The sequence below is a fragment of the Syngnathus floridae genome, chromosome 2 (genome assembly GCF_059516105.1).
Source record: "Syngnathus floridae isolate MCC-2025c chromosome 2, RoL_Sflo_1.0, whole genome shotgun sequence".
In the NCBI taxonomy this organism is placed as follows: Eukaryota; Metazoa; Chordata; class Actinopteri; order Syngnathiformes; family Syngnathidae; genus Syngnathus; species Syngnathus floridae.
In genome coordinates this window covers 17,802,565-17,825,334 of record NC_142414.1, presented here as the reverse complement: position 1 = coordinate 17,825,334, position 22,770 = coordinate 17,802,565, and the positions used below count along the sequence as shown (strand labels likewise).

Sequence of the window (22,770 nt, the reverse complement as noted above, 5' to 3'; positions counted from 1 at the left end):
ATGCTGATACTGTTATTAATGATGGTGCTTGAAATACAATGTTGTGCTAAGAACAAAAGGAAATATCTTATTTTCTTGTATGGGTCAGATTTTGTTTTTACTCGCATTGTTGAGCAATATTGAGTAATTGGCTGGATGTCATGCTTGACCAAATTGTGTTGTCAATCAGTGTTGTTCATTTCAGAATTCCTCATTCCTGTTCAGAGGTTTTCAGTTTAAAAAGATACCATTTGTTTGAATTGTTTTACTTTGTTTTAAACTTACTTTGCTATGGCATACAAACTGCCCCATGGGAGAAAAGAAATGGGAATTGGGTCGCTTTAACTGTGTAGTCTAAATTTAGACCTTTTGTGTTCTGCAAGGAGGTCATATTTGTGTGTGTGTGATACAAACCCCGCCCGTCAAATAAATAAAATTGGCCAGTTTCTATGGAACTTTGTTAAGTGGATGAGCAAAGACGTCGAAATCCACAAAGTAACTCAAATGGGGCGAAATGAGAAACTGTCATATTGGGTCATTTCAGGCATTGGCTGAATGATTGAAACAATCTGACAAATTGATATAACAGAGAGGAAATTGTATGCTGCTTGATCTTTGGTTGACCAATGTGGAGCCTTATTTAATTTCGGTGAAATTACCTTCATATCCTACCTACTTTACGTTCTTGTAAATCCATTCCTTTCCAATTTATACCTCGCAACTGTGGTTTTTGTGGTACTCTTTCTCCAGAGTTCTAATACATTTTGACACCATTCAACGTGCTCAGAGTAGCGTATCCCACCCTGACCTGTTTCAGTCAACAATTGATGCTTGTGACACGGCGGGTGCTGTGCTGCTTTAACATGGAGAGGAAAATATCAGGAAAGTAGTGGACTTGAATATCATGACTCATTGATTCAGACACCTGCCACTTTCATTTATGATGAATGCAAAAACCCTTTGACTGATAATATATGATTTAATGAATCTGGAAAAAGTACTACTAATGGATATGAAGCCACACAAGAAAAAAAAGAAGGCTGGTGTTTAAAATGTGAAAAGACTTTAAAAGTCTTTATAAGATTATGGTTCAAATAGATATTATGTCCACAAACCTTTAAAAATCTTTGTGATCCTTAAATTAAGGTTTTACTTCTTTTAAATTGGAGCTAGCCTCTTGACTGTCTTTTTCCCTGTGGGTCATTCTGTTTCAATCCACACCATTTGCAAATCTCCTCGACTGGGATTATGGCTCCAAAGGGATTTAGGATTTCCACCCACCGCTCACAGGTTGCAGTTGCAGCTACCTGCCTGACACAGCCTCTACTTTCAGAAGACCTCAGCAGTTCTGGCACTCCTGGTTTCAGGTCAAGGAAAATAATGGCACAGGAATGGAGATAAATTGCAGATTTGACAACAAACTGCTGCAGCGGATTTTTCTCCACTTGCGGGTCTTTGCGATGGAGAAATATTAGGGGATGGCAGTGCAATAAGGAGGGTTGCCGCGGCAATAACATTACAGGATTATTGACCAACTGTTGATTCCAAACAGTCAGTGAGAGGCTGGCTTCCTGTGGATTGTACATTGAAAATGGGATCCAACCGCCCTACGGATGACAAACGACATGCTGATTGAACAGATCCAATAAAATAGTCCTTTTAGAAGACGGATGATTGAGAGAATAATCAGCTAGTTTGAATCGTTCCGATGAGTATCCACAAGAAGGGCAACTTTTTGTCCATTGGCCCGATATCTTCGGCCATGATGTGCTCAGCTGCCGTGGCCACTGTTGACGTACCCGGACCTCCAGCTAAAGGAGCCTTCTCCGTCAAAGACAAGAAAGTGGCGCAATCTAAATCATCATATGTGGTGGATGAGTTCTTCTGGATAGGCAGCAGCATTGTGGCCTTCTCAAAGTGGAGGCTTGGCTACATGGGTAAGACAAGTATGATTGATGCTTTTCAGCACAAAGCCTCTGCATTCTGTGCCAGGCTTGGATTTCGTGAACCCGAGCTTCTGTGGTCTCTCTTTAACGGGAAGTGGATTTTGTGCATCAAAATCATTTTGTGGCTGACTTGACTTTACATTTAGCTTGTATCTGACCCAACGTCTGGCTGGCAATTTTCTTTGTCTCTAAGATGTCTTGCAGTATTTTCGGTGATGGCAGTAGACACGTTATTGCCTCATTGTCTGACCGAAACGCCATAAATACTCTAATTACACCAGGGAAAGCTTTTAATAATGTTTTTATCATTCTTATACAGCATGTTACATGCAACTAATCTGATGGATCGAGAAATAAGTTGTGATCCCCGTGTTCTGTGTTTGGCAAACCAACAAGAGTGTAATTCACCGTGTAACCAATCCAGGTCACAAGCTGCCAGCTGGTCTGTTTGTCTGCTGGCGAGATTACTCAAAAGAGGTCAGCTATCACCCAACTTTGTCAATTAAGACTCTTTTTATATCATGCACCGATTTTGATGTTGGTCATGACCCTGGTATTGTCTCTCCTTCATTGTTTTTTTTTTAATATATTGTTGAACAGTAAAGTATGTCATTAGGCTTGCTGCTTTTTACGTCAGTACCAAACATCGAGATCACCTGCTTGTGCATTGGGTCAGCGCCAGATGGCTTGCAGGCAATCCCTCAAGCTTAACCTGGTGCCCTGATCGTGTGGACTAGAGTCACTTAACAAGGTCTACTTGGCCCGAGGCATCCTTCCATCAACAGAGGCAGCCAGACTTTTAACCTGGTTTTAGCCAAAGCTAACTACGTAGTGTCTGCATCCTGATTTTAAGTCCTTCTCCTAACCACGACAGCTTGTGGCTTCAAGCAGATCATTCAAATGAGTCCATATAGGTCATGTCTTTATGTGGAAACAGTGTATTCTCAAGAAGCTGTCCTGTTAACTAACTCATTCTTTACCATTGACGGCTATAGACGTCAAAGATCAATTTTAACTGGCAGGGAATTGGTTAATTTACAGTAGATGGGAGTTAAACTTTCTTTGCTTCCTCATCTGTGAATCATTTGGGCGGAGATGTTGGTGGTTTAATCTATCCTGTTGATTTTGTTTTGAATGCCAGACATCACACAGTGGTAGATGGATAATTTTCGAGATGGATGTTTTGTCTGGCAGCGTGTTCATTTCTGGTTCGTTTCGCTTGGCACCCTGTAATGAATTTGCCCAGGGCGCTGGGTTAGCTTCAGTATTAATTCTCGCAACAGGCTGTGGTTGTGACATGGATATCTGAGGTCGCATCAGTGTCACTCCACCAAACTGTCCCCAGTGACAGATGAATAGCCAGACTAATTTGGGACGAGGGACTTGTTAGATTTGTGTCCAAGATCAAATCTCATCTGCTTTCTATGTTAATATTTTGTTTACCAATTTTGTGCAGGTGTCATGAATAAATGTAGGCATAATACTCATGCCATGTGTGTTTTCAGCGGCTGGACTGCCTGTCATCTGAATACGACATGTTGACGTTATGCAGAATTTTTTTTTATGTCGCTACAGCTGGCTTGTGCATGTCACTGTGAAGTTTTGCCTCAGGCTACATTTCATTTCTTTTTAAAGTAAATCCAGTTGTAATTGGAATATCATTTCTTCTTGGAAATATTTCATGATGGGTGTTTTGGACAATATGTTCTGCCGGGGGAATGTTATCGTTCTGTGCATTAGCCTTGTTACTGTGGCAGGGAGGTGCAGCAGAGACACAAGTTTACTTGCCCCCATTTGATACTTCTTTCTTGTCTGCGTTATTTAGTCAATGGCATTTCTATTGATTAATCCATCTGCAACAAATTCATGATGATTGATCCATTCAAAGGCAATCCACTCTTGGTTTAATTTAGTCTAAAACTGCAGCTCAAACATCATTTTCACTCCATTGATGTGAGCTGAGACCTGTAAAAGGTCATCGCAGTTGGCTATCCTTTGTTTGGATTTGTGCCACTTTCTGAGGATGTCAGATTTGCTGCATGCTTGCTGGAATGTGACAGACACTTGACAGTTATTGTGGAGGCCACATGCCTTGCAACCCTCAGGCTTGTAGCTATTCCACTACTGGATACCACACTATTAGCTTCATGGGGGGTTACTTATCATTTCACCTGAAAATAATGTAAGTGTTAATCCCCCCCCCAAAAAAAATATTTTGACATTGACTTACATGACATTGCAATTCCCTGCATAAAACAAACAAAATGGCTCATGTGCATTGAGTGTTTTTTCCCAATTGTCAGCTTTCCATCTTTTTCAACATTCTGTTTTGTCTGTTTGTTTTTTCCCCCAGTGGAGAAATGTATGAGCTCCATGCAGATGGGTACCCAGATGGTGAAGCTTCGTGGCAGCTCCAAGGGACTGGTGCGCTTCTTCTATCTGGACGAACACAAATCCTGCATCCGCTGGAGGCCATCGCGCAAGAATGAAAAAGCTAAGAGTGAGTGTCGTTTTCCCTTAATTGTAGTCGATTTGTAATCACACCCATATTCATGCCGCAAATTGTGGCGAAAAGTGCAGTATTTAAGGGGTAAGGCCTGGCTAATATCCATTACTTTGATTTATTTTGTTGATTGTTTTTGAACTGTTGACATTTCATTTAGTGTAGATTAAATAGAAAGGGTAGCTGCATTAACTACTGTAAAAACATGAATTTGATTTCAGAGCCAATTTCATAACCCATCTCTTTATATTTTGACACCACGAATGAGAAATGGCAGTTTAGCATATTGCAAGACTTTCTCTCTCGCTCTCTCTCGCTCTCTCTCGCTCTCTCTCGCTCTCTCTCGCTCACACGCACGCACACCCACACACATTAATTGAGTATGCTAGAGCTGAAGAGGCCTGATGATAAAGTTAGTGTCATGTATTTTTTTTTGTTCTGCATCGCAGTAGTTGTTTTACTCTGCTGTAGGCTAAAAAAGTTGCACATCAGAAGATATAAATAACACGACATCAACAGTTCAGACTTTTTTTTTTATTGTTTATTTGTGACTTGGATGTGGTGTAAGTCAGGCAATTTCTTATTTGTAACAAACAGGAGAATGAACACTGAAACAGATAGACTTAAAATAGAATTACATAGTATTATAAAATTATAGTGAATAAGTCTTCGAGCCTGATTTACTAAGATTCCCTCATTGAGTTTCCATCTTGCACCCGTTGCTGGTGGGCATGTCACAGTGGATCTAAAATGCCAGTCCTTTACAAAGATCCCAAACAGCAGGTGTTAAATTGCGTGTTTACTCACTCTGAACGTTTATATACGCTCTTGGCAACTGGTGTACAATCTTGAAGACTGCAGTATTCACTGTAAAAGAGGATTTTGTGCATGAGGTAGCTTTGATGTTCTCCAAAAGTGTGGTAGAATATAAGACAGCAGCAGCTGCTTCTCAGATTTGTTCCTCATAGAGGCTCAGTTCCCTTTGCTCTTTCTCTCAGATTTAATAAGATTAAATTGATTTAATTATTCATCAGATTTAATCTAATAAAGACATTCTACCCACAGTGTTTTGCAAAATATTTCTGGTAACTGGTCTGTTGAATGTTTCTTTCTCTTTCCACTTCCTGCACCAGTCTCGATTGATTCCATACGGGAAGTGTGTGAGGGCAAACAGTCTGAGATCTTCCAGCGTTATGCTGAGGGCAGCTTTGACCCCAACTGTTGCTTCACCTTGTACTACGGAGAGCACATGGAGTCACTTGATCTGGTGTCTGGTACCGGTGAGGAAGCGCGGACTTGGATCACAGGCCTGAAGTACCTGATGGCTGGTATCAGTGACGAGGACAGCCTGGCCAAGAGGCAACGTACTCGAGACCAATATCCTTTGAGATATCGATCGGGACTTCTCTTTAATAGCGGCATACATGCATAACAATAGACGGTCCATTTCTCAATGCAAACTTTCTTTAACTTTGCTTGATATCACGTGGCTCAAACAGACCTTCACAGAGGCTGATAAGAACGGCGATGGGAGTTTAAGTATCAGCGAAGTCCTCCAGCTTCTGCATAAACTCAACGTCAACCTTCCTCGGCAAAAGGTCAAACAGATGTTTAAGGTACGGTAGCAAATGTTATTTTCTGATATGTATGTACGTCTTCAGTTTGTGTCATTATTGAGTTCATAGAAAGATTTGCAGAATTTCGCATACAAATTCAGATTTTTTTTTTCGTGGTTGGTGACGGTAACGGCTTATTAACAATGTTTTTTTTTGTTTTACCAGTACTATGTGTGTCAAATACAAGGCCCTGGGGCCAGATACGGCCTGCCACATCATTTTAAGTGGCCCGCAAAGGCCTTAGTAGGGCACCTAAAACCACTGTAAGTGCTAAACAGCAAACATCTGTAGCGTTGTATTAGCTCATGACTCGGTCACTAGCTCTTCTCTTCAAGAGGATTAGCACACGTTAAGCACTACGTGCTAGCCTTCCTCTCACAAAACTGCGAGCCTTCTTACTGGACTTAGTCCAGGGCTCTGTTGACGGGCATCCATCCATATGGTGCCGTCGTGCTACAGATGGCTTCCAATGTAATGCAAGGTAAACACACAAGAGACCAATCTGTCCCTGTGTGTTTTGATAAAGATTTATGTGTTGACAATCCCAACTCATTTCTTGGCTTAACCTATTTAGAGCGGAAGCACCTGTGGAGTTGATCCCTTTCCCACTTTGAAGACGGTAATGGCCAGTTCCCTTGATAATCTACTCACGGTGCATATTTTATTAGCTTACCTGCACTCTCATTTTGATGTGGAATAAAACAATCACGGTGTGGTTGAAGTGTACTGTAGAGACTAAGATTCATTTCAGCGGATTCTCAAAAATAGGATGTTTGCCCTCAAGGAATTTGTCATTATATGCAGGAAGTCTCCATTTTCAGACGCTCAAAAGTATTTGGCTGAATGAGATAAGGGAATTTAAATATTTGTCAAACTTGGATGAACATCTTTTACAGCGATGACTGCCTGATGTGGGAAGCTCGTGGTCATCACTAAATTATGAGTTTCCGCTTTGGAGAGTCTAGCAAAGCACAGTACAGTGCATAAATAGTGCGCTCAAAATGGGTCACGATTGGTTGCACTTTTCTATTCCTATCATTCTTGCAGAAGTGGTCAGCGGTTTAATAGTCTATTTATCTTCTGTTTGTAATCATTACAAGTGGTTTTGGACCAAGTCAACAAAAATCCAAATGTTTCTTGTGAATTTATTTGTATATTATATACTGGGTGATCCCAAAAGAACTGCCGTAGTCCATTTATTGTTTTAAATTAATCCGATGGCGTATAAAGCCAAACTTCTAAAACTTGTAGTTATTGTCCAAATACATCTAGGCCCAATCTGTCCTATCTCAAACCTGTCAACCCGCTCTTCCCGTGTCTGTAAAGAAAACACCTAACAGCCTCAGGTGCTCCCCAGACACTGGTGCAATTGAAGGCCTATCGCTCATTCAGAACTTCAGGTGATAGAACTCACAAGCTTTGGTCTGGTACTTTTCCTTCCATGTGTTAATCGTGCAACTGCACAAGAATCAAGTTTTTTTTAATTTATTTTAATATGAATGTATTATTCTCAACGGTGCACCAAATAGCGTCGCACCACTTGAACTGAGGTGCTGGGGGCAATGCCTTGCTCAAGGGCATCTTGACAGTATCCTGCAAGTGGAAAAGCATCTCACCAACAACTAGTTTCCATCTGGTTCATACTTAAATTAACAAAAACCATATGCAGTTAGGTATGTGAAAATGAAAATGTGCCAGTTTGAACAATTTCGAATGTATTTATTAAAATAACGCTTTGCACTACATTTGCAATGGGCACACAAAATAGGCCTCTGTATGTTTTTTTATATTTCTAAACCAACATGGTCGAATAAATATCAGAATTTGTCCAAATAAATGCATGCCAGCAATACACAGTAAGATTCTTCAAAATTAAATGTCGGAAAAACTTTAAAGTCCCAGCTCAGCTCGTGTCATAAAAAACACTAAATAATGAGACCGCTGTGTTTTGCTCAAAATGTTTCACTTTGCTACAGTCAGACACATTTTAACTTTGGGCTTATTTTTATGACACACACGAGTGACACTAATTATGATTTTTTTTTTTTAACACATTTTTAAGACACTGCCTTTAGTACACTCAATCCTTAGCCCGTGGCATAGCTGTATTCTAAATGGACCCACAAAAAAAAGCAGACTTTCCTACTGCCGCTTTGCTAAATGATTTATCACAGCGAACTTGTGCCTGAGCAGGAAAAGCTCTGTTGCAAGAGGCAACTACAGCAATTCTTACTAATGAAATAATCCATATTAGCTGCTCAACTAAAACGCTGAGCAGAAGCCCGCTAACAAGTTAAGTGCCAGCTTCATACATAATGAATTGGAAAGAGCAGGGCTAGATTGATGTTTGGTGTCCAATGAACGTCGTTCACCAACCGAGCCTTTGCTTCCGTTTTTATCTCTGGGAGATATGTTCTCACTAATAACATTGCTTCAGAAACGTGTTCCTCCAGGGCTGGGACTTCAGAGCACTTTTCCGAGCACTCTCTCATAGCAATAGAATCAGGAATCTTCACAGCAGGACAAAGTACTCTGCTGATTTGCTCCGACCTTTTGTGCAGGAGGCCGACACTGATGACAACCAAGGAACGCTGGGATTTGAAGAGTTTTGTTCCTTCTACAAAATGATGTCGACTCGCCGAGACCTGTACCTCCTCATGCTCACCTACAGCAACCACAAAGACCACCTTGATACAGATGACCTGACCAGGTTCTTAGAAATTGAGCAGAAGGTACTCGCACTGTTAAATCACACAAGTGGGAGTGTTTAGTATGACTTTGAGTTACAAAGTTTTGAAGTGCTTTGGTGTGGGGAAAATGTAGACATCACGAGGTCCTACATAAGGGAAATTTCATGTGCCCTTGCCACACTGGAGGTGAGATTGTAAAGTGTTTTCTCTTCTCTAATAATACCCCTGCACTGAAAAAGAAAAAAAGAATGAATTAATGAGCGTGACTGCAAGTTGTTCCTAGAGCAGCCAGACCGTGCTCCTTCTTCCAATTAGCACTCTGCTAGGGTATTTTTAAGATGCAGTCATTTTTTAAGGGAGGATGCTCTGTCAGCAACTTGTCAGCTTTCCTACGGTTATGAATAGCTTATTCTCAGATTCTGATCATGAGATGAAATTTGGCCTTGGTGAGTAATTGATGACATTATGTAAAGGGCTTAGTATGTATTTATTTGAATACCATAATGCAAAAAAAGCCATGTTGGTATATAGTCAAAGCTAGCTAGGTTGCCACTCTGAAGAAAATCCTCTTTTTTCTTCCAAAGACCAACTTGAAAATGAATGTTTAATCATCTTTGTCATCTCAGCTCAGTGACCACGATTGACACGATTTAAAGCAATCCTACTTGAATAGCTTTGAACCAATCCGAGGATAGAAAAATGTTGACATCACCCTGAGCCTTCTAGCAGAACTGATCAGATTGGTTTGATTTGTTTTTGTCATTGGCCAGCTATCCTGAGTTCTGAAGACTGCAAATACATTTTAATAGAAGTTAATTTCTGATTGGACAAAAAAAAACAAAACTACGAGCTAGACACAAACACTTTGGTAAATAAAATATAAAATCATGTAAGTTGTAAATGTAGGTCAGTGCATTTAATAGTGTTTAGGCTCGCTAGCCGTGACTTAATTGTGTTCTATTACACGATAACCTGTCATAGTGAAGACAGTGACTAACCCAGAATTGTCCGACCCGCTTTAAAAGAATCAATATACGAGCCATTTCACGCTCCACAGCAGTAAGCACAGAGAAATTTAGATCATTGGTGGGGAGACAGTCATGCATTCAACTTGTTCCGCTTACCAATAACTAAAATTTTACTTTGCTTTCCAGTAAGGCATCATTTTGGTGCTACAGTGCATACATATTTTCTTTTTTTACATGGATTTCCTTACTTTATAGATGACCAAAGTGAGCAAGGACCATTGTCTGGAGATTATCAACAAATTTGAGCCGTGTTCAGAGAACCAAAAGCAAGCGGTTTTCGGAATTGATGGTGAGAATACTATTCTTTTGTTCCTATTTACATTGTGCACGATTTTGCAGTCAATTTTCAGTGTCTTCTTAATCCAGCAGGATGTATGAGTGAATTGAAAATATTTTTTTTGCAAAGAGATATACTCATAAATCTAATAATCAAAATATATCCATGTTCATTTGTTTTATTTTTATTTAGTTAACAATATAATCACATACCATTTTAATTTTCAACTTATTTTATATTAGAATAGCCCATAAATCTTAACACATTGATTTGATAGTCAAACATTGTTTTTCTATACATATGTAAATATTTTCAAAATCATTCTGGTAAATATTGATATCACATGCATCACTAGACCCGACTAGACCTGCTCTTGGATTACTTACTACGTCAGAAAAGGTGCATGAAACCAAAACCTGGATCAGCTTGGTTCTAACACCACTTTAATCTTCTTTCAGGGTTTACAAATTACATGCGCAGCCCCGCAGGCGATATCTTCAACCCGGATCACTACAGTGTTAACCAGGACATGAGCCAGCCGCTGTGCAACTACTTCATCGCTTCCTCGCACAACACGTACCTGATGGGAGACCAGCTGATGTCCCAGTCCAGAGTGGACATGTATGCCTGGGTGCTGCAGGCCGGCTGTCGCTGTGTTGAGGGTACTTCATCCCCCCCCCCCCCCACCCTGGCCTTACTTGTACTGATAAATAAATAACAAGATATGCATTAAATGTAAAAGTTTTAAAGTCATTAAATGACATTTGACTCTGAAACAAACACAGTTTTAATTTTGAAACTCATCCTTTGAATTTCTGATAGAAGTTGATAAATATGTAATGTTTGGAACCTTGCATTGCCTACTTTATAAAGGTTACCACCTACATAGCATTACAAAGCCAGCACGAATAAACGGAATACTCGATGGATAAAAGATGAAAGAAAATTGCCATTTGAAGTTTTGTATTGATCGATTAATCGGCAATCTGTATATATTTTTTCCAACAGTAACTGTAGATGTGTGGCTTGCGTCCTGCATATTCCTTAAACCCAAAACATTGTGTTACCAATCATTAGAGGGTATAGTGGGACAAAAAGATCAAGCCTCTTGACAATGTTATTTGAAATTGACTTTTATATGAATGACACTGATCAGACAAGGTTACAAGATGACATACTTTACCACTTGATGCGTTTTTGACTCGTGTGTTCATCTTGAAATGGCCTGTTCTTGAATTTGAAGAAGAGGCGCTGCTGATTGTCATGAATCTCTTGTGCACAGTGGACTGCTGGGATGGTCAGGATGGCGAGCCAATTGTTCATCACGGCTACACTCTTACCTCCAAGATCCTCTTCAAAGATGTTATTGAAACCATCAACAAATATGCCTTTGTCAAGAATGAGTATGTGATAACACACACAACCACTCCACTGATATGCAAATAGATTCAGAAATCTCAGAAAAAAAAATTAATCATGTAGTGGCACAGAAATATGTGAAAAAATTATTATATATTTACAATTGGCCATCAAGAAGTGTTACGGTTTGTTATGTCAAGCTGTATTTTCAGCATTTAGGATAAAATTTTAGCTTTGCACATAAAAGCTGTTAGTCATTAAACATGAAATACTTGACTATTTTTGGTCTCAAAGGCTGTTTTGGAATATTGATTGACAGATGAGAGATGAAAAGTATGGGTTTTTTTAATGCCAATTTTATGAAACGCATTCCATCATCAGCTGCTGTCTGGAGCTTGCATTTATTCTAAGTAATATTCTGTGATAATCAGTGCTTAACAAATTTATTCTATCATCAGCTAGAAATACAAGAAAATATACTTTAAAAAAAAAAAAATTCGAAGGTCGACCTAGCACTTTGTGTATAAATGAGGAATTTCAAATTGAAGTTAAGGCTTGTCTGTCTGGAATCACAAGGCAGAGTTACATAGACACTGCGTTTAAAACTCAAATGCTCGATCAGCCTTGGAGACCAGATTGAGTTTATGGACCGAATAAAGCCCCAAATGACACTCTTAAAAAAAATCTATTGGAAAACTCCGAGGTTACCCGTGAAGGACAGCAAGGACTAGTGTGTTGAGCTCATGTACTTTTATGGAGGTTAAAAGTCTCACAGTGGCATTGTAGCTGTTTTCTTGGAGGTTCTCAATGTTTTTTCTGCTCAATGCCAGTACTTTACAGGTTTACTGTGTTGTTCCAAGTTTTGTGTCTGTTTGTTACGGATGATATAACATATCCAAGAGATGTCTACTCACACGTCAACAAGTATGTGTGCAAGGAGAGATTTGCCCCACCCCCCCTCTCCACCACCTTCTCTTTCAAACTAGCGGCATCAAAAGGTGATATGCTCATCGACATGCATGCAGTCTGAAGGATGTGCAGAAAAGACCTATTTTTAGCACAAAAGCCAACGGAATGCTCCATTTGCTGAGATTGAATCCTTTTGTGTTTTTTGGTAACATTATCTTGAGCGCCCTATTCCACCTGAAACCCTTTTAAACTCTGTCAGGTAAAAGGATTACGTCATTATAAAGGACAATCTGATTTCCAAGTGACGAGATGAATGACCCAACAGACAGCTGACAAGAGATAAATTGGAATGAAAAGCTGCCATTTTGTGAATAGGCCCACACCCTTGACAGAAAAGGATCTATTGTATATTATAGAGCAGGTTGTGGTCGCTTGGACAAAACCAGTTGAAAAATCCTGTTTTAGACCATAAATCATACATAAAAAAAGAACAGGTAATAATAACAAGCAAAAAAAAAAAAAGACTTTGTCAATTTATGTACAGAAAAAGAATGTAATGTATTCTTTGATTCTGCAATGATTATTGAAGAGTGTTACAGTTCTATCTAATCATTAAAGACTCAATTTAGCCATTGAATCTAATGGATAGATTTATTTAGCGTTTAAAAACTGATTTTTCTCTTCAGTTCAGGAGTAGGTCCAAATAAAATTGAATGACACAAAAACAAGTTTAGTTACAGTCGGTGTGAGTCACAGCACAGACAAAAAAAAACCAAAAACAGTAATAGCTGCTGAAGCAGACTCCTGACATTTTACTCTAAGGCGCTAAACTATTCAGTTCCAGCAGTGGAGCAATCGTACTTGTCACTGCATATCATATTTCAACTATGGCTGCATATCAAACCTCCAAAATGGATGACAGATTTCAACATGATATCAACCTTGTGGACGCAGGTGCATAACATTGCAAACAAATGACACCGTATTATGTGCCCCCTCTCCAGCATCTCAGCATCCTGACATCAATCTCCTGTGTGTCATTGTCTGCCTTCTACCAGTTTCCCGGTCATCCTGTCCATAGAGAACCACTGCAGTGTCCCTCAACAAAAAAAGATGGCTCAGTACCTCATTGATATTCTGGGAGACAAACTCGACGTTTCCAACATCAAAGCGGGAGATTCTGGTTGGCTCCCCTCACCGGAGAACCTTAAGGGGAAGATCCTTGTTAAAGTAAGTCTAGTCTGTTGGTGAACTGTGACGCACTTCAACCTGAAAGTAGGAAACCTTGCTGTTTCAAGCGGGACTTCAAAGGTAGCCGAAACCAAGTTGGTCAAAATTAGTCAAGTTATTGGTGGTAACTTGAATTGATGCTGGACGAAAACAAAACATCTCTGCGTACAATTAATGAAAGAATGAATCGATAATATAAGTGAGAGCAAGTTTTGGATTCTTCACTTCGCTTGCTGCTTCTAGGGTGAGAACATGATTCGTCACTCGTAGATCTCAATCTAGGTGTAAAAAAGAAATGCAATTAAAATAATTATTAATTAATGTTTTAATTATTAATGCATTAATTTATCATTAACATTTTTATTTATTATTTTATTTTTTGCTTTTATTCTTACAAACGTCATTATTTTTTTTCCCTTAAATACAGGAATTAAAACTACATCTGTTTTGGACAGTCTTTTGTTTTCTAAACCATATCTGCACTTTTACTTAAGTGCATTGCGTGAATACTTCACTGAATACCTTTGGCAATTTAGAGTGTTTCATTAACTTAACTTGCAATGTTTTTGGAACTTGATAGAACAATAGAGTACCTGGAAAAAGTCATCATGCAAAAAGTCCACACAGGAAGGTGATTTGAGAATATAAAGACGTGCTGCCCACTAGCAACTTAAGTTAATTTCACGGAATGTTTTTCTTTTCCATTTAATTTTAAACTTCCTCTCAATGGTAGTATTTTATGTAAGGCAAATCTTAAATGATGGATTGAATCTCTAATTGTAACAGCCCCATGCTGACAGAACGCCGATTTAACATGTTGAAGTTAATGAGGCTGCCACCAAATGCTCGTAGTGAAGAGACAGCTCCCTGCCAATACCTGGCATGAAAGAAACGTCTCGGGCTCAACGTCTCCAGAACCAGCACTTGTGTGTACTGCAGCAATGTTATACAGTATGAATGGAAACTTGGTGAAGAGGTGACAGTACTGAAGTTATCTTTAGCATACATCATGAAGATGTTTCAAGACATGCCTCAGGCTACAACATCCAGGACATACTGTGACAATTGAAACATTAGACTTGCCAAGGATAACATCACTTTCAATCTTGTGCATTTTTTTTCTACTTCTACAACTTTTTCACTTTTTTTTTTTCTTGGTCAGGGTAAAAAGTTGCCTCCAAACATCGATGAAAACGCAGAGGAGGGTGACGTGTCAGACGAAGACAGTGCAGATGAGATGGAGGATGACTGCAAGCTGATGAATGGAGACGTATGTATGAGCGTTGCCCCTTTTTTAATTTAATAGAGCGAGGTTGAGAACCTCACATAAGGATATAAACTTTATTGTATGTTTCCTCTTTAATGGTGCTTGATTTTATGAAAATGCAAGGTGTAAAAATGTGGAACATGTACTTGGACATTCATCTGAATTTTGTTGCAGGTGAAATAACATTGTGAAATGCTGTTTATTATTTATGAGGTACTAATGAATACGTTTAATGATGATACAATAAAGTGACAAACCTATTTGTAGCTCATAGGCACAGTACGACTCAACATTCAAATCATTTGGTTCATAGCTAAACTATGCCATCATGTGGCTGCATTCTGCATGGGCATATTTTTCCTCGGGTAATCATCACGTTTGTATTTAAAATATAAAACAGCTCGCACTTGAAAATGTAGGAATCTCTTACAATTCATGTGTGCGTGTTTTTAAGCACCGTCTATGTCATAAAATATAATTCATACCAAGTATAAGTTACCATGCTTTTTGAATTTCATGATGTGTTTTCCTTCCTCCTGCAGATGTCAGCCAACAGGAAACAAGTCGAGAACATGGCGAAGAAAAAGCTAGACAACCTGATGAAAGAGTCCAAGATTCGAGATAGAGAAGACCCGGACAGTTTTACCATCGCTGCACTTCCACCTGCTGGGCAGTTAAATGAAACTGACTCAAAGGTACGTCTGCTGGTATGAATAATCATGGCTGAATTGCAATTACTGACAAAAATTAAATCGCAGAAGAATTGAATTAATCTTTTCTTTAATGTTGCTCTAGTGTCACAGCTGGCAGTTAAGCAGTACTATATTATTATAAGTGCTATTTTTGGAAAATGTATAGGTCCATTACTACATGTTTTGTATTTTTAATCAACATACATAAACATCCACAGAAATGTACTTTAAGAACAATGAAATTAATTCATTTGAAATGTTCAATATCACTTGAATTCTTGAGTAGTCACCGATACCAAGCACAGATACCACTAGCACTTTTGATACATAAAATTCACACAAAATAATTATAAAGCCCTATGTCCCAATATTGCAAATTTTATTCCAATATTAAATATATAAAATATAAAAAAATAGTTAAAACAATTATTTAAAAAAATTATTTAAAAATGAAAATATAAAATGTATCAGAATATAGCAAAGTTCCTGATGGTAAAACGGTCACAAAAGGGCCGCAAATCACCTCCCAGAAGAATGTTCACGATGAATGTCATAAAAATCTATTTAAAAAATGTGCGTCTTTTAACAGGTGACGGTGACATCAGACGAGGCTAACACCAGCAGCAATAAGCGCACTGGCCACTCGTTCATGGAGAACTTTTCAAAACGCAAGGTTTGTTATTTGTTTATTGGTTCCCCTCCCAAAAAATTGCAACTCAGCAAATGCAAAGAAGGTTCATAGTACCAAATGTTTACTATGATGAGCTATTCCCTCAGAAGACAATCCATTTTCTATGCTGTTACTCTTTCCACAACAGAAAAAAAATGCAAAGCTGAAGAAGACCTCAAGCTTGGAAGACACAGATACGGACCAAGAAAGCTCCAGCAGTGCATCGCGAGCCCCCCTACATCACAACAAGTAACAAATTTGACGAAATAATACTGTCCCTACTTTAAAGTATGTCCGCTTCATCCTGTATGTCCAATTTCCAGAAAGAAGAAAACCATGAAGTTATCCAGAGCTCTGTCTGACCTGGTCAAATACACGTGCTCTGTGGGTCTCTATGACGTTGAAGCACAAGGTGCGTTCCCTACTCACAGATTATCACATAGAACCTGTTCACAATTGTATCTAATCTCTCTTTTGTCAATGGTAGTCAACTGCAACTGGCAGGTTTCATCCTTAAGTGAAACCAAAGCCCATCATTTGATGCAGCAGAAAGCCAGCTCCTTCAACCATTTTAACCAGCGACAGCTCTCACGTATCTACCCGTCTTCTTATCGTGTGGATTCGTCAAACTTCAACCCTCAGCCCTTCTGGAACGCAGGCTGCCAACTTGGTATGCTCTACCACCCATTCTCCTCTCTGACAAAGTAGATTATATAACTATAGTGGTTCTGCAGTGCTTCATATTTTTGTTTATTTTTATTTTTTTTCTTCCACTCATCATCTGAATCAATTTATTTGCCGTTTCTGGAGGCAGCATATTAAAAAACAGTTACAACATACAGAAAACATGCAATGCACAACAATAAAATGAAAATGAAGCAAACATGCTTGCATGTGGGCAAGACTGATAATCATCTTGTAAAATGTTGATGATCATACAGACAATCTGAGGTTTCATTACAGTTGCACTCAACTACCAGTCGGAGGGTCGGGTGCTTCAGCTCAACAGAGCCAAATTCTACAGCAATGGCAACTGCGGCTTCATCCTCAAACCCAAATGCATGTGTGAAGGTGAGCATGCATACAATCAAAGATTTTACGTTTTGATTTTTTTTTTTTTGGGGGGGGGGGGGGGTCAGAAGTGTGTGCGTGCGTGACTAGTTCCAGACATGATATATATTTTCACATGGCTTTTTCTTTTTTGCTTACATTTCAGGTGCCTTTAATCCCAATGCGGAGGATCCACTGCCGGGTCAAATGAAGAAACAACTTGTGTTGAAGATCATCAGTGGACAACAGCTACCCAAACCCAAAGACTCGATGCTGGGGGACCGAGGAGAGGTACTTTGATATAGTCAGTGAAATGAGCTCGTATACCAAAATGACATCATTGTGTCCCATGTCAGATCATTGACCCTTTTGTGGAAGTGGAAATCATTGGCCTTCCAGTGGACTGCTCCAAGGAGCAAACTCGAGTGGTAGATGATAATGGTGAGTTTGAGAATTTTCTTTTTTGCACTTCAACTCTCATTTTTGGCATTTCACACATACTGTAGGTCAGATTTAAAAGTTTTTGAAAAACCTCCTACAGCCATACTCAATGAATAGCAATTTAGGAGGGTAAGTTCAATTAGATGAAAGAATCAAAATTATAGTGGCCCTATTTTTGATTTGCTCACTGATTCCAAAGAGACAATTCAAACAAAGGCAAAATCATAATTTCTAATTTTTTCCCTGCCCAAATTAAAAGTGCAATATTGGTCTGCTTGTCTGGGTTCTGATATTTTATTGATGAGAAGAGTCCAAAGAGACCAGCCCATGCAACACCTCCGCTCTGCACACAGCCCGAATAATTGATCACTGCTAAGTTGTGTTCCACTCAACGAAACTCTCCCGACTCTACTTTCTCTGCCCTCTATCACTTATCTCAATTTTTAATTATCTTTTCATTTCTGAGTTTTACTCTCCTGGTGTGTACTTCTCGTGCAAAACACCACCGCCTTCCATTTTTAACACCTAAAATCTCACTCGGGATGCTCCTGCAGGTTTTAACCCGATGTGGGAGGAAACTCTGGTGTTTACAGTCCACATGCCAGAGCTGGCCCTCGTGCGTTTCCTCGTGTGGGACCACGACCCCATTGGTCAAGACTTCATTGGCCAGCGTACCATCGCCTTCAACAGCATGATGCCAGGTCAGACTTGAATGTGGATCTATTATTGTGAAGGACCAAAAATATTGCTGAATGTTGTCCAGGGAAAGAAATTACATTTGTGTATCTTCTGTTTTTTCCCCTCCTTGGTGTTTGTTGATAGGTTATCGCCACGTCTACTTAGAAGGTATGGAGGAGGCTTCCATCTTTGTTCATGTAGCTGTACATGACATCACCGGTAAGGTAGGTATTGCTGTGGGAGCCATATGGATCGCTAATCCAATTAGACATTTGAAAGCTATGAAATGACCATTGTAAATTGCTAATTTTTTAATCATAGATATTTTCTAAAATTCCTTAGCCTGTTTATTGTTGGTGAAGTCAATGTCTCACTATTTTGCATGTACTGTGTGTGTTTAATGAAGCTTTCGATTGGAATAGTGTGTATTGTTGGTATTTCACCTTTGAGAAAGAATGCAGATGTTCCTTTTAAAACAAAAAAACCCAATTGTGTTGGTTCCTCTATTTCAGTGCACTCAGCCGTTTCAAGTCACTTGCAAAATTGTACTTCATATTGTCCTTGTTTTGAACCGTGTCTTTCGCTTTGTACTTGTTCTTTATATCTTACTTCGCCCCCCGCCAGTGTTTTGTTTCTTTTTCATTTGTTGCCGTCTGATTCTCTCTTTCTGCCCCATTCTGCCTCTGTCTGTCTGTAATTCCAGTGGAGCCCTCTTTTACCAAATGATACATTTCGAAGCAGGACATTTTTAGGAACGTTGAAGCTGCCACTCAAAGCTCAGGTGTAGTGACAGCCAGTCGGCAACCTGCATGAGTCCAATCGCCACGCTCCCCCTTGCACATCTCCCACTCGTCCGCTTGACATAAAAGAGCAACTCATGCTTCGCATGAGTTATTGAAGACTATCTGCACTTTCCTCGATCCATCAAGTAGATCCAATGTCTTTAACTCTTGAGAACAGAAGGCTTCCATCTCTCTTTTTTTCAGTATTTAATTAGATGACTCCATCATTTATAATCCATCCAGTATATTAAAACAAATAGTCAACAGGATTACTTCAAATGTCACATTATAGACTTGAGTCCTTGTATTTGTACAAGCTAGTGGATTTGGTAGCCGGTAGTTGTTTGCTTTAGCTGCTAAATGCTAATTTGGTTGCTTTAAACAAATTAATACACTCCCCAGATATGCCAACTTTCTCGCTCCCCGTTCTCCTTGAAGCTGGCTGTGCGGTACACCGTTTAGTGCTCACAAACTGCAATTATATTGTCCCAAGTTGGTTTTATTTTACCACGCTGCGTGTGACTGTTTGTACTTGATTTAGTAACGTCGTGAAAGATGGCCGTGTTGTAGAGCTCCAGGTGACTACAGATCGCGTCTTCTTTCATCATTCTCAAATGTCAACACAAAAAACATCTGTACAAGTTGCTAAGTGTCCCATTTCTGGCATCGATTGACGATTAACATCCAGGCAGGACCTTGAGCTCACCTTTCGAATGCCTCCTTTCCTCAATTTTAGATTCTGATCAATCACTTCATCCTTTTTTTTTGTTCAGTCTTGTTTGTTCACTGTTACTGTCGCCTCAGTGCCAACGCTTGGGCTACTTGGATCTACTTCTAACATTTAAAGTTCATTTGAGTTTACTTTGGATCCAATACAATATCTTACACAAGCAGACCTTCACAATCATCACGCTGTTTGGATGTTCTTGCCTGACATTGTCATTGTCATATCAGTCTTTATTTTTTTGCCTTAGTGTGCATCTACCAGGGTCAGGAAACATCCACACATTTGAATTTCAGTGACATTGTACTTACTTAATGGGGAGTCTTAGCAATTGCAGCGTTAATTTGGAAAAGGTGTTCAAAACCTTTAGCTTGAGAGAAAAAAACTTTTAGAATTGTTTTGATTTATATTAAGACACCAATTACAACGGAAGGTGTTTTTTGTAACTCGTGCATTTCTTCAAGCATCAATTGTTCTTTATTGCATCTTATAAATTTAAAATTAATCGTGTAAAATGTATCATTCTGCCATGAAGCAGATATTGACTCCAACCATCGTTGGGGGACAGCTTGGTTGTTGTTGTTATTCTACACGTGATTAAATGGCTAATAATTTAATTTCACTGTGAGCAAGCATGGCGTACAACTAAAAGGTTTTTGTAAACACTGACTGACTAGTTTTGTGTCAGGAAAGTATGAAAATGTGGATGTGTTGTTTTTTTTTTTTTTTTTTTTTTACTCCTTAATCAAGCATGTTTACTCCTTCAAGTGTGTGACCGCAATAATGCAGCATACCATCGGCATGGTGGCAGCATTTCAAATGTTGAATTGCTCATACACTGTGTGTTTGACAGCTTTCTTTGTTGTGCTTTCATCAGGCCAAAGCAGCCAGCGGCATAAAAGGCCTCTTTCACAGAAGTCCAAAGCAGGCCTCTCTAGACAGCCATGCTGCTGCACAGCACAGCCGTAAGCAACCCTTCGGTGCCCACCTCCTGCGGCGCACTGCCAGCGCACCCACCAAAGGTCAGCCCAAAGTCAAGAAGGGCCTCCCCGAGATCACCATTAACACCAAAGACTGCAACTCGGAGGGCGCAAGCGAGGACCGAGAGTCCGAGGACAAGGGCTCTGCCTCCTCCTCTCACCAGCCAACACCACCACAACTCCGCAACGGCGAGTCGACGTCATCCCGCCAAGCCAATGGCCAATGGGAACACCCCGACACCAATGGAACTTTTCACGCCGAGGGTAAAGGTAAGAGCCCTTGTTTTGCTCATCGGCGGCCTTTGAGCGAGCCTTTAAAACGGGCCAGTCGACTCCGTTTTCACGATCAGGATATGAAGCCGGGGGTTTTCGCTCGGGTCTCACTTAACAGCTCCAGCAAGGTGGGAATGTCTTCTAACTGTATCACATGCGTGATCGGCTCCAAGGAGAGCCCAGATGCGCAAAGAAAGGGCCATGTTGAGGAAGGGCAGGGATCAGAGTCAAAATTGGCAGATGAGCAGGAAAAAAACAATTGTTCAACCAAGAAAAGGGCTAAGCCGAAGCCTGCATCGCATCGCCAGCCACGAGCTTCTCCCCCAAGCTCGCAGTCACTTCCTCACTCGAAAGAGGCCCAGTTTTGCTACTCATCCCAGGCGTTCCTACGACCCAAGCCGTTCCCCAGATCCAAAGCAAGGCAAACGCTGGCAGCCCAACACATCCAATCTCTGCCTGACGCAACACAGAGGAACGCCCTGTCTTGCAACATTCCCCGCAGACGCTTTCCCAACACTGTCACACCGGCGCAGAGCCTCACACCAGATTGTCGGAGCAACCTCCGTTGGCACCAGGCGACGGTACCCAAATATGGCACCGTGTGCGGTCCCGCCTTCATCTCATTCGCAAGCAGTGACGGGAGTCCGAGACTCTCACTCAGTGATGACAGCAGCAGCTGTGACAGCTTTGGCAGCCTGAGCAGCTTCGAGTCCCTCCCGGTGCTGCCTCGAAGTGCTGTCCTCGACAGCCGCAAGAGGGCGGTAGGCACTCTTCAACGTGAGATGAATGCCCTGTTTGCCCAGAAAATGGAGGAGTTGCGTCATAAATCGCCCCTCTTCTTGGCTGGTAAGGCGTAGTGTGCAGCTGGATGCTGAGTAGTTGCCCTGAGCACTGTAGAATAGCTTTTTTCTTTTTTAGCTTTGCTCAAGTATCCTCTCAGACCACCTACTATGTTCCTCAATAGTAATCCTCCATAAACCCCAGGATCCTTTGCCCAAAATATTTTATTTCAAATCCTCTTAGTTTCCTTCAACAATCAGCTCAAAGTGAAAGTCCCTGTTCAAATATTTGATTGAAATTGTGTTTGTCTCTACCCAAAATCTGCAATCTGATACGCTCCACGTCTAACAGATAACACAAACGGTGAGTTTTGAATTCATTGGGGAGTCTTCCTTTCGCTTTCATTTATTTTTTCAGAAAGATTTTTGAGAGGCATTTTAGGCAGGTTTGACATGCTTTGGGGTTCTATTTTTCCATATCGCTTAGCAGATTTGAATCATTGTTAATTATATTTTCATATTGTGGTGATCCATCTATGACCTTTGTTAATTAATGCTTTTCTCTGGAAGCTGTTCCTGAGTCCCACCCCGCCCATTTCCTTTTCTTTCCAGTTTTTGCTGAACTCCTTTTTCCTGTTTTTCCCTTTGCACGCTCTCTCTGTTCCTAGTGCAGAATTGAGGGGATGACCAGAGCCAGGTAAACCTGCTGAATGCACACAAGCAAATACTCAAATACTGCATAATACCATTTTAGGTGCATCTTCACTTCACCTATATTTCTCTCCATCTACCCACCTTTTTCCTCCTTTCCGCCATTCACTTATTTTTGGGGCCTTTCTCTCTGAGGGTTGATTTGAGTTTGCAATTAATAATTGAAAGAAAAAAATGCATCCCCCT

The 22,770-nt window shown here is 40.2% G+C and overlaps 1 protein-coding gene across 10 annotated transcripts in view; it reads left to right on the top strand.

Annotated features, from left to right (window-relative positions):
- Nucleotides 1-22,770, top strand: part of plch2a (phospholipase C, eta 2a) — a 74,093-nt gene that overhangs the window by 48,359 nt on the left and 2,964 nt on the right. For 7 of the 10 annotated variants that reach the window (XM_088360727.1, XM_088360737.1, XM_088360718.1 and 4 more), the window contains 20 exons: nt 4,279-4,425; nt 5,562-5,805; nt 5,915-6,044; nt 8,606-8,776; nt 9,958-10,051; nt 10,498-10,701; nt 11,322-11,442; nt 13,366-13,537; nt 14,700-14,807; nt 15,347-15,499; nt 16,086-16,169; nt 16,315-16,415; nt 16,490-16,578; nt 16,654-16,836; nt 17,130-17,237; nt 17,383-17,507; nt 17,573-17,657; nt 18,212-18,358; nt 18,480-18,559; nt 20,719-21,091. In XM_088360727.1, coding sequence (XP_088216853.1) covers nt 4,279-4,425; nt 5,562-5,805; nt 5,915-6,044; nt 8,606-8,776; nt 9,958-10,051; nt 10,498-10,701; nt 11,322-11,442; nt 13,366-13,537; nt 14,700-14,807; nt 15,347-15,499; nt 16,086-16,169; nt 16,315-16,415; nt 16,490-16,578; nt 16,654-16,836; nt 17,130-17,237; nt 17,383-17,507; nt 17,573-17,657; nt 18,212-18,358; nt 18,480-18,559; nt 20,719-21,091 — 2,919 coding nt within the window. Of the gene's footprint in view, nt 1-1,262; nt 1,917-4,278; nt 4,426-5,561; nt 5,806-5,914; nt 6,045-8,605; nt 8,777-9,957; nt 10,052-10,497; nt 10,702-11,321; nt 11,443-13,365; nt 13,538-14,699; nt 14,808-15,346; nt 15,500-16,085; nt 16,170-16,314; nt 16,416-16,489; nt 16,579-16,653; nt 16,837-17,129; nt 17,238-17,382; nt 17,508-17,572; nt 17,658-18,211; nt 18,359-18,479; nt 18,560-20,718; nt 22,249-22,546; nt 22,571-22,770 lie in introns of those variants that run through there. The other 3 variants (XR_015854187.1, XM_088360768.1, XM_088360708.1) reach the window with 3 other exon arrangements.